Genomic DNA, 13,513 nt, shown 5'->3' with positions numbered 1-13,513 from the left:
AAACTGAGGCATGAGGGGATTTAGTGGCTTCCCCAAGGTCACACAGGAAGTCTTGGCAGAACCAGAAACTGAACCCAGTTCCCACTCTTGTTCCCACTCAAGTCAACGGGAGTTTTACCATTGATTTAAGTGGAGTCAGGATTTTTCCACAGTCCAATACCTTAGCCACTAGACCATCCTTCCATGTATCACCCTGTTCTAATCCTAACCCCATGGATCATTGTATCAGGGTAGGCTCTCAGAGTGCAGTACTCTCTGCCCTAGTGATGGACAAGAGTGATGTTTGACACATCAGCTGTTATGCTCATACAAGCACATGGGATCTTTATCGAGGAAGGTAAATACACAGCATTTATTGAGAATACAACAGGTAGCATATGCTTTTTAGTCACCTACACATACACACACACGTATATAATCCTGCCAGTGATGTTCATAGTTACCAGTCTGTTGTAGCTCATGTCAATCTAATGGCCAGTTAGATTGAGCAGGAGTGTGGAGCTGGGCTCTTGTCAGTCGCGATCCGATGCTCTTGGAGTGTGGCAGGACGAACCCAAGGTCCCATGGCCAAGCACCCTGGTTCTTATAGGTTTTTTCCTTTGTTGAAGTCTATGGATTTTGCTGTGCCAATTTGTGATTGGTTACTTCTCAATTGGTGTAAACATTTCAATACACCTCCAAGAGGGTCATCCTGTCCTTTGTTCTGATTTAATCAATTGTCCTCAGGGGTGCCAGCCTTTACCTCAGGGTCGTCAATCTGCCCTTTATTATGGATGCGCATTGGTGGTTCTTTGATGTCCTTTAAGTCTCTACTTTTTCTTCCTTGACTCTAGCTATAACAATGGCCTTCACACCTTATCTTTTCCTGATGAATGCATTCTCCTTCACACAAACAGATTGCTCAATATAAAATACTACTGTTTGTATTCTCAAAAAGGCATTGGAGATATACCAATCTCCTAAAACTGGAAGGGAGCTTGAAAAGTCATAGAGTCCAGCCTGCTGCCTTCACTAGCAAGACCAATTTTTGCTCCAGATCCATAAGTGGCCCCCTCAAGGACTGAACTCACAACCCTGGGTTTAGTAGGCCAGTGCTCAAACCACTGAGCTATCGCTAAAGGCATTGCAAATTAAACTTTGCCTTCAATGTTTCTCTAATATACTTAACGTAGACACAATAGAGAGTTCTGTCTTTTACTTACTAAACCTTAAAACAAAGAAATGTATATTTAACTAGAGTGCCTAATTTGTAACACATATAGGAAACCATAGTAGACATTATAACTTATCCTAAAACAGAAGGTGACCATAATCAGTCAGAATGATTGTTCTGGTCTGTCATTCCTTTCTGCTATTCAAAAAAGGAGGCTGACAGGATGAAATCAAATCATACATTAATTCTCATAGTACATTATAAAATCCAGTTCCTACATAGCCAAATCTGATCATGAGCTGTTCCAGTTCTCTTTTGGTGGGGTAGGTCTTTGCTCATTTAAAAGTTTCACATGCCAGACTGAGCCTTCTGCCCAACCTTGTCCAGTGACCCTTGAGGGACAAGATGCCATCCAGTGGGTTGGAGAACCAGTGCCAGCTCAAAGAATATCCTGTACAGCCCAACACACGTGATGGGAAACAGTAAATCTGCGAACAGCTAATAAAACCACATTCTCCTAATTCATTCCAGTGAGGCCTCTAAACAAATCCAGCAGTATGTCAGTGTTAGCACACTCACCACGTGCTGAGTAACTGAGTTCCTCAAAATTCCTTTGTCCATCAAAAGCTCTGGGTGGATTTATTGCCCCGCTGGCCAACAGGCAGTGTTCCTTTGGGTCTTCCATCTGCAGGACGCCTCGGAAAAGCCATGTACTATTAATTATCTGTACTGCAGTAGCACTGAGATCCCCTAGCTGAGATTGAGGCCTCAGAGCATGTGACAAGAGACAGTTGAAGAAAATAGACACATCAAAACAATGAATAGGTAGCAGTGTCAGGAGAGAGGGGTCCACCCTGGCCACTGTTCCTCTCCTTACCTTCCAGTCCCTACTGCACAGATCTCAAAACAGCAGAAGCAACTACCCACAGAGGAGAGGTATGACTTAGGAGGCTCCCTGTTTATTTTCATCCTGCAGAAGGAAGCAAAGGGACAGGAAGGCCCCAAAACTTACAGGAGGGGAGGAACAGTGAGTCTACAGTATGCTCCCATGTCCACTCTGGGTGGCTGGGGCCCAGAGGGAGCATTGTAAAAGTAACGGCAGACCCAGGGAGCTGCTTCTCTGTGTGGAAGGTAGTGCCTCCTTCCAGAAGTGGCTGGCTTCAGACTGGAAGTGCAATGCAGTATCCAGCCAGATATCGGACTCCAGGGCAGACTCCCAGCACGGCTGTCTATATCCCCTGGGGCAAAATGAAAATTAGGCACAGCCCTGTCTCTGACTCACAGCTCAGTTCTGCTCCCACTGGGATCAGTGGGAAGTTTTCCATTGATTTCCATAGGGAAAGAATAAGGCCAGTAATGCTAAAGGCTGGGGGAGGGGTGCGTTGGTCACATTACTGGTTAATAAGCTGTTCTGTTTCAAGGGACTAAATACTAGCTGAAGTTGCTCAGTTGTACCTGTCCATAGTAGAAAACTTTATGGTATATCACTTACACACCTGTGTGGTCAGTATTTCTGGTGAAAATGCTTTGGTTAAAATTATTATTTTTTACCAAAAATTTGCTTTTTTTGGACAATATGAACATTTTTGAAAAAAAACTATCATTTAAAATTTTCCGTTTTGTCAAAAATGAAAAAGTAATTCTGCTAATAAATACTTCTTATACTCCCTAGCTCTTCTATAGCACTTTTCATCAGTAAATCTCAACGCACTCCACACAGGAAGTCAGTATTCTGATCCCCATTTTACAGATGGGGAAACTGAGGCACAAGGAGGCAATGTAACTTGCCCATGGCTATTCAGCAAACAGTAACTACTTGAATTTAGATGCCATTCTAAATTAATGTTTTTGTTTTAATTCCATTTAATTCAAATCAAAAGGGAAAAAAACATGTTTTTTGGTCCCTCATTCAATTTAGTCCCCCAGATTTTTTTTCCTACTGGAGAAACCGAAACCAAACATCATTTTTTTTTCACTTGAATCCACTTGAATCTAAATGAAAATTTTAAGTTAGAAATTCTATACAAAAATATTTGGACAAAAAAAATAGAAGTCTGTGAAAAATGTTAAACAACCTGAACACGGCTATGTTGCCTTCAAGATTTTCATGGAAAATAATTGTGTTTTTTTGACCAGACCCAGTGTTCAGTAAAGTGCTTCACTTGACTTAAGCACAGAGGGAAGAATTAAGTGGTAATAAGAAGTCACTACTCTGGCACCATGTTTTAATCCTCAGCAATTTACATTTTCTGCCCCTTTTATATGAGGCATTAACACTATTGTTCTAAGAAACATATGTGGAATGCCTTCCAGACGTGACACAGGCTGTGTGATCTATGACTGTATTTACAGTCAAGCAGCCAACCCCTGTTCAGTGCCAGCAAACATCTGCACTCAGAGCTCTCTCTAACTTCCCAGAGCCTGTGTGCTGAGACATCTGCCTAAATCACATGACAAGCACTTGGAAAACTGAGCTCCTTTCCCTAATGCAGTTGCCCCTTTCACCACTACAGTAAGAAAGTGTTAGGAAAGAAGAGACGCAGAGTGTTGTCACAAGCCACATTAGCACACATACATGCATGGAGGAATTTCAGTGGCTTCCATAACAAAAATGCTCCCAAATGCAGGAGACTCAGCATTGCTTTGCTCGGCAAGGATTTCCTCAGTTTCAGTTAGAGGCTAAGGAATGTCTCCACTAACTATCTCCAGATGTGCCTACTTGGCAACCCACTGATGAAACGTTGCTGAGGGGACACAGGATCTACACTATCAAATTGGATGTAAGTATCTAGTATTTATGATTGATCAGGGGGACATGTTATACTAAAGGCAATGCGAACTGGAAACTCTCTTACAGTCAAGCTTTTATTTTAGTCAATCCTACAGTTTTTTGTTCCTGCGGTGGTTTATAAATGAAGCTATGCAGCTCATTTTAATATGCAGCAGAGCCAGTTAAAATGAACTGTCTCTGGCCAGCTTTGCATAGGCTTGTGCTTTACTTCACAACAGCATCTTCTTGGCATTTTTTTGATGTTTTTTAGGTAAGACATTAGATCTTTTTTATGGGGAGTCTTAGAGTTGCAAGAAGGGCTGTTACATTCCGAAGGTACTCGTGTGAAAATATGGGCATGTTATGCTTACAAGACCTTCTTTTTTGGGTTGCACTCACAATTTTTATGCAGTCCTCTTCACCAGAGTTTCCAGTGGTGTAATCTGTGGAGCTCAATCCATGTACACATAATTTTGCAAACTGTGTATCATTGTAAATATATATATATAGAGAGAGAGAGTTCATTAGAATTTAACAGAATGTCACATACTACCATTTAAACAGCTTTTTTGTCAGACTGTGATACTCTTACTCACACTGTATTTTACTTCACGAGCATCCCATTCCAATTGACGGGGCATACTCCCAGAGTAAAGTACTATTATATATGTATTTAGGGACATTGCAATATTTGCAGCACAAATTGTAATAGCATTGTAGATCGTTATGGAAGATGCTAATGCGAGAACTTTAAATGAATTTTGGTTGCTGTTCACCAATGGCAGATCATCAAAAGAAGCCATATTTATCATTTCATGGGGGATCGGAGGAACAGGGAGAAGGAAAGAAAGCAAGTGATGCAGATTGTTGGGGCAGAAACAGAGGTTTAGAAGATGTTGTCCCTTATTTTGAGTATCAAGAAAACCCCTACACTTATGTTCACTATCCTGTAAAGGCTGTAGCATTATTCTGGAGCTTAGGAGGCATATGGGTCAAAGTTTTCAAAAACAGGAAGCTAAAGGCAGGCTCCTAATTCCATATTAAGCTGTGTGGCAAGGCACCTCCTTCATTTCACCAGACTTAGCATTTCCGCCCCTGGCGATGGTGAGCCTGGGGTAATCAGCCCCACTCAGGGGCTTGCCTTCCCCTTTCTGTGCTCCCTTGGTTCCTGAGGGTTGGCCTAAGGGGTGACCCTCCACCAAATGAAAAAGTAACAGTCTCAAACACAAAAACCCAGGGGGTACCTTTCGCTGCCTCCTCAGAGGCACAATCTCTCCTCAGCCTTCCCATGCGGTGGGGCAGGCCGGCAGCACCCACTGCTCAGGGCATGGTGAAATACTGTAATAGACCCTACAGACCCAGGCCTGTGAATGCACGGCAGAGACACAGAAATAGCACCCAATCCTGTAACCCTCATTCATACAAGGCCAATCTGTGTGAGACCAATCCCTTGCGAGCACCCTGAATCGTGGTAGTTTCAGTGGGAGTCATGGGCACTAAGCAAATGCAGATCCAGGGCTCCAGGGTTGGGCCCAACAGCTGTAACTTGGGTTTTTTTCCCCATTTAATTTTCGGTTTATTTTACAATATTTTGCAATCAGAAAACTTCTCTGGAGGTAGCAACTGCTTTCCAGTTTTTGCATTTGATAAGTTGATTGAATACAGCATTTGGAAACTACAAACAGATAGCCAGATAGCTCGGCCTCCGAAACGTACCCAGCTAGCCTCCGAAACCGTTTTAGAGCTTTTCTCAAAATCTAATGTGTATATCGGTGGCATTAAAAAAGAATGGCTAATAAAAGTGATAGGTGAAATGAGAGGCTCTGTGATGAAATCTGACTCACCAGAAAAAGGAAGAAACCGGCTTGAAAACTAATGGGATTAATTGCATTTCATAGGATTAGTGCCAATGGACAAATTAATGAGAATTGTAGCATCCTGTCCTGCAATAATCTTGACTATGTCAGTTAAAGCGTGTTAGAATGAGAGGTGGCTCACACAGGGGATTTGTAAGGTCTTTGGGGCAGGCACCATCTCTTTGTTCTGTGTACATAAAGTACCTAGCTCCATGGTCTCTAGGTGTCACAGCAATACCAACAGTAAATATCAATAACCACATCTGTACATTTTAAAGGTCCAGAGCTCTGCAGAAGGGTCACCCTGGAAAAACCACATCTTCTTTCATGGCCGAAGGCTTAAAACGTCCGGCCTGCTCATGCGTGGGGTTTAATAGTAACAGCACGATGCCAGTACTATCTGCCATAGCAGTGCCCATGGTTAGTACTATAGCAGTATTCAATATTTGTACTGTGGTAGCACCTAGGAGATCTGTTCATGGACCATCATGCTAGCAGCTGATCAAAGCCCACTGAAGTAAATGGGAGACTTTCCGCTGAGTTCCAGGGGCTTTGGATAAGGCCCCAGGCTTACTGGAAAAACTGCTTAAAGATGTTCAGCTAAACAAAGCACATTTCAAAGTTTGTTTATGGATTTATAAACTTCTAGGGACCTTCATGAGGCTGGTTTTTTAATAAGTTAGTTTGCTGGTTGTTTTTGTGGCTTCCTTTGCCAGGGCTTCATACAACATTTGCCTGGCTTCCCAACAGGCTGTATTACAAAGCATCTCGTTCCTAACTCAGCCGAGATCAAACCACAATGCTTTGCTTTGTAATGGTATAACTTCAAATTAGACCTCTTCCCAAGGAGCCCTTTCATGCACGTAGAGAAGTCCTCATGGCACCACAGCCATTTGTATTATAAACTTTGATGAGGTTTGTGACTTTGCCTGAAGAAACCCAATAAATACTGGGACTAGGCATGCGAGAGTCAAGGCCAGAAATGGAACCGATTTTCTTTTAAAAAAGTGTACTGGCATTATATAGTTAAAATCTGCTCCTGCCAAAGACGTTTCAGCTACTCATGTCAGAATTAATACTGTGCTGAGAACTAGAGCTGCTCTGAAGGAACCAAACATGGGCCTCATCCAGATGACAAAACTACACTAATGGAACTAATGTGTGATTTAAAAGCAATGTAGCGAAACCAGTGTGAACCAGGCTTTTACAGACTCTCTTATCTCAGTGTAAACCAGGCTTATTGCGGTTTAGCTTAAGTCATTTCGGAATCCAGTAGGAAGTTATTTAACATAAACCAAACCAGCTTCCTAACAGGCGTGTCCACACACGGGTCTCTACTGGGTGAGAACTAATTTAATCAGTGCGACTGTCTGGGCTGGTCTACATTGGGGGCGGGGGGGAAATAGAGTTAAGATACGCAACTTCAGCTATGCTATTCACGTAGCTGAAGTTGAAGTATCTTAGTTCGACTTACCTGGCCATCCTCAGGGCGGCGAGTCGACTGCTGCAGCTCCCCCATCAATTCCGCTTATTCCTCCTGCTGAGGTGGAGTACAGGTGTCGATCCCTGATAGATCGATTACTACCTGCCGATCCAGCGGGTAGCGTACACGTGGCCTCTGAGTAGACAAGGCTTAAGTCTAATCAGAGAGTGGTCTCAAGGTACAGGACATAATTATACTGATCTGCTCCCCAGAAGGTGACTGATACTTAGTTGAGGAAGGAGTTTTTGAGGGAATGGTTTCTCTCTCATTCTTCTGTTCTGAACTCACTCAGTGTCAATCCCACCAGTGTTGTTTTTCCTCCCTCTTTTCTTCTCAGGTTGCTCCCTCAACCAAGCCACGATGCTTTCCTCAGACTGGAAATGCAAGGGGAGGGGAAAGGATGGCTATGTTGATCCATGGGATGGCTATGTTCATCCATGGCATGAAAAGTCTGTCTACTAGGTTACAAGGGAATACTCTCCTGGGTTCTTATCTGTCCCAGTAGGACTAAGGAGCCCAAAGCTTTTCTCTGAGGGGATGTTTGGGTGTGGAGGTATGGAGGTACAAAGACTTGTGAAGAACAGCGCCACCTGTGGGGCATTGCTGGTAATAATTGAAGCAATGGTTGATGGGGAAACCAAGGTTGGGTGGGAACTATAAAGGCCAGTGACAGGGCTGATGAGGTGGTCTGACAGTGTGGGAGGGGAATCTGGTTAATTCAGAGGTGTCAACAGGCAAACCAGGGAATCATCATTGAGAGGGAGGGTTTTCAGTGAAGTCCCACAGGGACAGGTCTTTGCTCTATGCTATTTCACACCTTTATCAATGACCTGAAAGAAAACGAAATCATTACTGATAAAGTTTGCAGATTACACAAAATTGGGGGAGGGGTTGTAAATAATGAAGAGGGAAGGTCACTGATTCGAGCAGTCTAGATCGCTTGGTAAACTGGGCGCAAACAATATGCATCTTCATGTGGCTAAATGTAAACATACATTTGGAAACAGAATGAGGGGCTCTATCCTGGGAAGCAGAGACTCAGAAAAAGATTTGGGGGTCATGGCGGCTACTCAGCTAAACATGAGCTGCCAAGTGTGATGCTATGGCCAAAAGAACTAATGTGATCCCAGGAGGCATAAACAAGAGAATCTCGAGTAGGAGTAGAAAGGTTATTTTACTTCTATATCTGGTACTGGTACAACCACTGCTGGAATACTGTATCCAGTTTTGGGGTCCACAATTCAAGAAGGATATTGATAAATTGGAGAGGGTTCAGAGGAAACTCATGAGAAAGATTAACGGATTAGAAAACATGCTTTATAGTGAGACTCAAGGAGTTCAATCTATTTAGCTTAACAAAGACACAGTGAAGGGGTGATTTGATTACATCCATGAATACTTAGATGAGGAACTAATAATTAAATAATGGGCTCTTCAATCGAGCCAATAGAGGTATGGCTTGATCCTCATGGCTGGAAGTTGAAGCTAGGAAAATTCAGACTGGAAATAAGGTGTAAATTTTTAATGGTGAGAGTAATTAACCATTGGAGCAATTTACCAAGGGTCATGGTGTATTCTCCATGACAATTTTGAAATAAAGATGGGAGGTTTCCCTAAAAGCTTTGCTCTAGGAATTATTCTGGGGCAGTTCTATGGCCTGTGTTCTACAGGTGTCAGACTAAATCATCACAATGGTCCCTTCTGGCCTTCGAATCTCTGGCTCCAGAGCGAGGCTCCATCCAGCCTATTCTGGGAAATATTGCATAGTTCCATGGCTTGTTCTTATTTCTGGCAAGGCTTTTATCTATTTAGTTATTCTGAGTGAAGGGAGAGGAGGGAAGGGAGGATGTGATGTTGGTGGAAGGAGAATTGAATAACCTGCTGTTTTAAAATCAACGAGACTGGCTCCTGCAAGGAACTTTTCCAACCCCCCCAAATTTCTCATACTCTGCAAATAAAGCATGACTTGAAACCTGTCCAAGAGTCACATCAGGCGAGATTGCTCACAGTCTGAGTAAACAGACTCTGCACTCAGGAAGGTATGGGGCTGAGAGACTGAATCCTGGCCAGGTGGTGTAGAGCAAAGGAGAAACCACTGTTACAGGGCGCATGGGGACAGAGCAGTCACTGCTTTGACACATGCTTGTGCCAATACATTAGCACAACCACTCTCTCCTCTCTCCCTTTCCAGCAGAGAATGCAGCACAACTGGAGACAAGCTTATCATGTCTCTCTTGGATGCAGCATCCTGCCACCCTTCCCCCGTGTCACTCCACCCACTTGAAAAGAGCTAGAAGCTTTCTGGAACCTAGTCCTAGGATGCTGTGTCTGATCACAGTCTGCTCACGCACAGGTTAGTAGGGCACAGAACCAAGCTCTCTGACCCTTGGGCTGGCTAGACAGAATCTTCCTGGAAATAAATGGAAAAAAATCCTGATTCTCTGCTTTAAAAAAAGTCTCTGGCTTCCAGTTCACAATAAAAATCTACATTGGTCTCTGTTGTTCCTTATTTGTAGGAAGATTTTGTTTGTTTTAAACAGATTTGGGCCCAACATAACCAGATATTATAGGGATAACAGAAACATGGTGGAATAGTAGTCATGACTGGAGTACAGGTATTGCCCAGAAAGCTTACCATGGAGACTTTTCCAGATCTCCACTTTGAATGGTGGGCGAGTTGGTTCCAGTGTCGAATGGGCCAGGATCCTGCTCTGCATTGTGAAAGGAGGCATTCTGTCCCTGGAAAACGATTCAGCTTCCTCTTTTCTCTCCTCTTTTACCTTTGAAAGAAGCCTAGGGAGTGTCAGTGAACGGAACGAGAATTGCTAGAGAGTTATAAACAGCGTTTTAGCAGAAGTTCCAAAAGAGCTCACAGGTTGCTGCACTGAGACGAGAGAAACATGCAATCCTTTTAACAGCTGGAAGGTTCCTTTTAAAGCAAACACAAAGTGGTGAACAAAACAATAATCAGCACTTTAATTCTCAGCCTGCTTTAACAGGCAGATAATTCTCATTATCCCCATTTTACAGGCGGGGGAAAGTGAGACACCGAGAGGGCACACGACTTGCTTAGGGTCACCCAGCAGATCTGTGGGAGAGCCAGGACTAGAACCCACACATCCAGTGCTCAAAGTTACAGCAGAGTACAACTCCACTACACATCTGGATCTAGACAGGGCTGTTTATTAACATGCTTGAAGTAATTCCTCCTATTGATATTTCCGTTCTTTGAGAAGGAGGGTTACTTTCTTCCACCCCTTTGTGGTGGAGGGACACACTCTCATGCGTTCTGCTTTTTGCTTTGCTGCATAAGGGGAGCGAGACTAACCAGAGGATGCATTTCTGACTGGTTTTAATGTAATGCTACAACAAACAATGCAGCCTGATTCTCTCAGAGTTTAATGTGCTGTAAAACAATGCATGCTTTGCTTAGAAATCTTAGAAGGAAATTAAGACTCACTAGTGCCTAGGACCCACCAAAGCAGCAGTGGTCCCTTCCTAAAGCCAGGCTGCACATCACTGTGCTTAGCAGCACACTTTCTGGCCTGCTGGGAGCCCAGGGTTAATCTGCCCCTGTGCAGATATATACAATATGCATCAGGGTAGCATATTCTTTTCCTTGTTGGAAGGCCTAGCGGTGAAGGGTGGGTGACAGTAGCCTCTGTGTAGTTGGGAACACAGCTGAATCAACTAGGTAATTCATACAAATCACCTGCCAAGAGAAACCTCTACAAACAACTCTGACTTCCTAGGCAGCAGCTTCACAGCCTGCAAGCTGGCAACAGGCAGGGCACCAAGCAGGCCGGTATCGTACTAACCCATGCCCACAAACTCCCTGCAGTGGCAGTACGTCTGGTGTGGCATTCCAGGTGCTTATTCTGGGCCTCCAGTGCAAGTTCTAGCTCTCTCCACAGTATTGGTGTCTTCGTGACTATGGGGCCCAGTGCCCCCATTTGACCTGCAGCATTTTCCTCTATCCCAAGTAGGGGGAGAAAGAAGTTGACAATCAGTGGCATTGCAAAGCTCTGCTATAGATCCAGGGAGCTATTGGAGTACAGCACTCCCACCACAACCAAAGGCTTTGGAGACTCAGAGGAGACTAGGATGGGCTCAGTAGGGGGTACTGAGCCTTAAAAGAGAAACCTCCTCTATAAGGAAAAGAACAGCTTAAGGAATATTTAGATAAGTTAGATGTATTCAAGTTGCAGGGCCTGGTGAAATTCATCCGAGGGTAATTAAAGAACTAGCTGAAGCCATCTCCAAATCATTCATAATTATCTTCAAGAAATAATTGAGGATGGGTGAGGTCCCAGAGGACAGGAGAAGGTCAAACATAGCACCCTGTTTTTAAAATAGGGAACAAAGAGGACCCTGGGAATTATAGACCAGTCAACCTAATTTCAATACCTGGAAAGATACTGGAAAAAATTATTAAACAATCAGTTTGTAAGCAGCTAGAGGATAATAGAGTGATAAGGAATAGCCAGCATGGACTTGTCAAGAACAAATCATGCCAAGCCAACCTAATTTCCTTCTTTGACAGGGTTACTGGCCTAGTGGATAAGGAGGAAGCAGTAGATATGCTATATCTTTATTTTAGTAAGTCTTTTGACACAGTCTCATATAATGTTCTCAGAAGCAAAGTAGGGAAATGTGGTCTAGCTTAATTCACTATAATGTGGGTGCAAACTGGTTGAAAGGCCATACTCAAAGAGTGGATATCAATGGTTCGCTGTCCAGTTGGAAGGATGTATCTCATGGGGTCTTGCAGGGGCCAGACCTAGGTGAGTACTAGTCAATGTTTTCTTTAATGACTTGAGTAATAGAGTGGAGAGTTTGCTTATAAAATTTGCAGATAACACCAAGCTGGTAGAGGTTGCAGACATTTTGTGAACAGGATTAGAATTCAAAACCACCTTGATATATTGGAGAATTGATCTGAATTAAACCACATGAAATTAAATAAAGATAAATGCAAAGTACTTCACTTCGGAAGGAAAAATCAAATGCACCACTACAAAATGGGGAATAGCTGGCCAGGTGGTAGTACTGCTGAAAAGGATTTGGGGATGACAGTGGATCACATATTGAATACTAGTCAACACTGTAATGCGGTTGTGAAACAGGCTAATATCATTCCAGGGTGCATTAGTAGCAGTGTCGTATATAAGACTTGGGAGGTGAATGTCCTGCTGTATTCAGCACTGGTGAAGCCTCAGCTGGCGTGCTGGGTCCTTTCTGAGCGCCACACTTTGGAAAAGATGTGGACATTTTGGAGAGTCTAGCAGAGACCAGCAGAAAAGATAAAAAGGTTTAGAAAACCTGACCTATGAGGAATGGGTTAACAAATGGGCATGTTTAGTCTTGAGTAAGGCATGACTGCAGGGGAACCTGGTAAGTCTTCAGATATGTTAAGGACTGTTATAAAGAGGACTCTGATCAATTGTTTTCCATGCCCACTGAAGGTAGGACAAGAAGTAATGGGCTTAATCTGCAGCAAGGGAGATTTATGTTTGATATTAGGAAAAACTTTCCAACTCTAAGGGTAGTTAAGCTCTGGAATAGGTTTCCAAGGGAGGTGGAATCATTTGTCTTTTTAAGAACAGGTTGGACAAATGCATGTCAGGGATGGTCTGTCATTGTCTCTCCACCTTTCCCCCTTTCAGGAGTCTGATTTGTCTTTCATACCCCCAAATTACACCTCACTTCAAAACTACTTGCTTAAAAAAATCAGACATAAAAATACAGATATGTCTCAGCCACTCTATTACTGAAAAATTGCTTCTCTTTCTCATTTTTACCGTATAATTATAACATAAATTGATTGGGATATAAATATTGTACTTACATCTCGGTGTATAGTATATAGAGCTGTATAAACAAGCCATTGTCTGAATGAAATTTTAGTTTGTACTGACTTTGTTGGTATTCTTTATGCTGCCTGTTGTAAAACTAGGCAAATATCTAGCTGAGTTGACATACCCCTTGGAAGAGCTCTGCATACCCCTGGTTGAGAACCACTGATCTAGGTTTACTTGGTCCTGCCTCTGCACAAGGGCTGGACTTGACTTCTCAAAGTCCGTTCCAGCCCCACATCTCTATGGCTACGTCTACACTACAGGATGAATTCGAATTAGCTTAAACTGATTTTATAAAACAGATATTATAAAGTCGATTGTGCGTGTCCACACTAGGCACATTAATTCGGTGGTGTGCGTCCATGGTCCGAGGCTAGCATCGATTTCTGGAGC

The 13,513-nt window shown here is 43.1% G+C and overlaps 2 protein-coding genes across 2 annotated transcripts in view; one reads left to right on the top strand and one right to left on the bottom strand.

Annotated features, from left to right (window-relative positions):
- Positions 1 to 3,903, bottom strand: part of FBXL8 (F-box and leucine rich repeat protein 8) — a 43,259-nt gene extending 39,356 nt beyond the window's left edge. Inside the window, exon 1 of the mRNA XM_032785758.2 lies at positions 3,665 to 3,903. Coding sequence (XP_032641649.1) covers positions 3,665 to 3,792 — 128 coding nt within the window. The 5' untranslated portion in view covers positions 3,793 to 3,903. The remainder of the gene's footprint in view (positions 1 to 3,664) is intronic.
- Positions 3,843 to 13,513, top strand: part of B3GNT9 (UDP-GlcNAc:betaGal beta-1,3-N-acetylglucosaminyltransferase 9) — a 15,224-nt gene continuing 5,553 nt past the window's right edge. The window contains exon 1 of the mRNA XM_032785753.2: positions 3,843 to 3,933. The gene's annotated coding sequence lies outside the window, so the exon portion shown is untranslated. The remainder of the gene's footprint in view (positions 3,934 to 13,513) is intronic.

The sequence above is a fragment of the Chelonoidis abingdonii genome, chromosome 19, assembly GCF_003597395.2.
Source record: "Chelonoidis abingdonii isolate Lonesome George chromosome 19, CheloAbing_2.0, whole genome shotgun sequence".
In the NCBI taxonomy this organism is placed as follows: Eukaryota; Metazoa; Chordata; order Testudines; family Testudinidae; genus Chelonoidis; species Chelonoidis abingdonii.
This window is presented reverse-complemented; position numbering and strand designations above follow the sequence as displayed.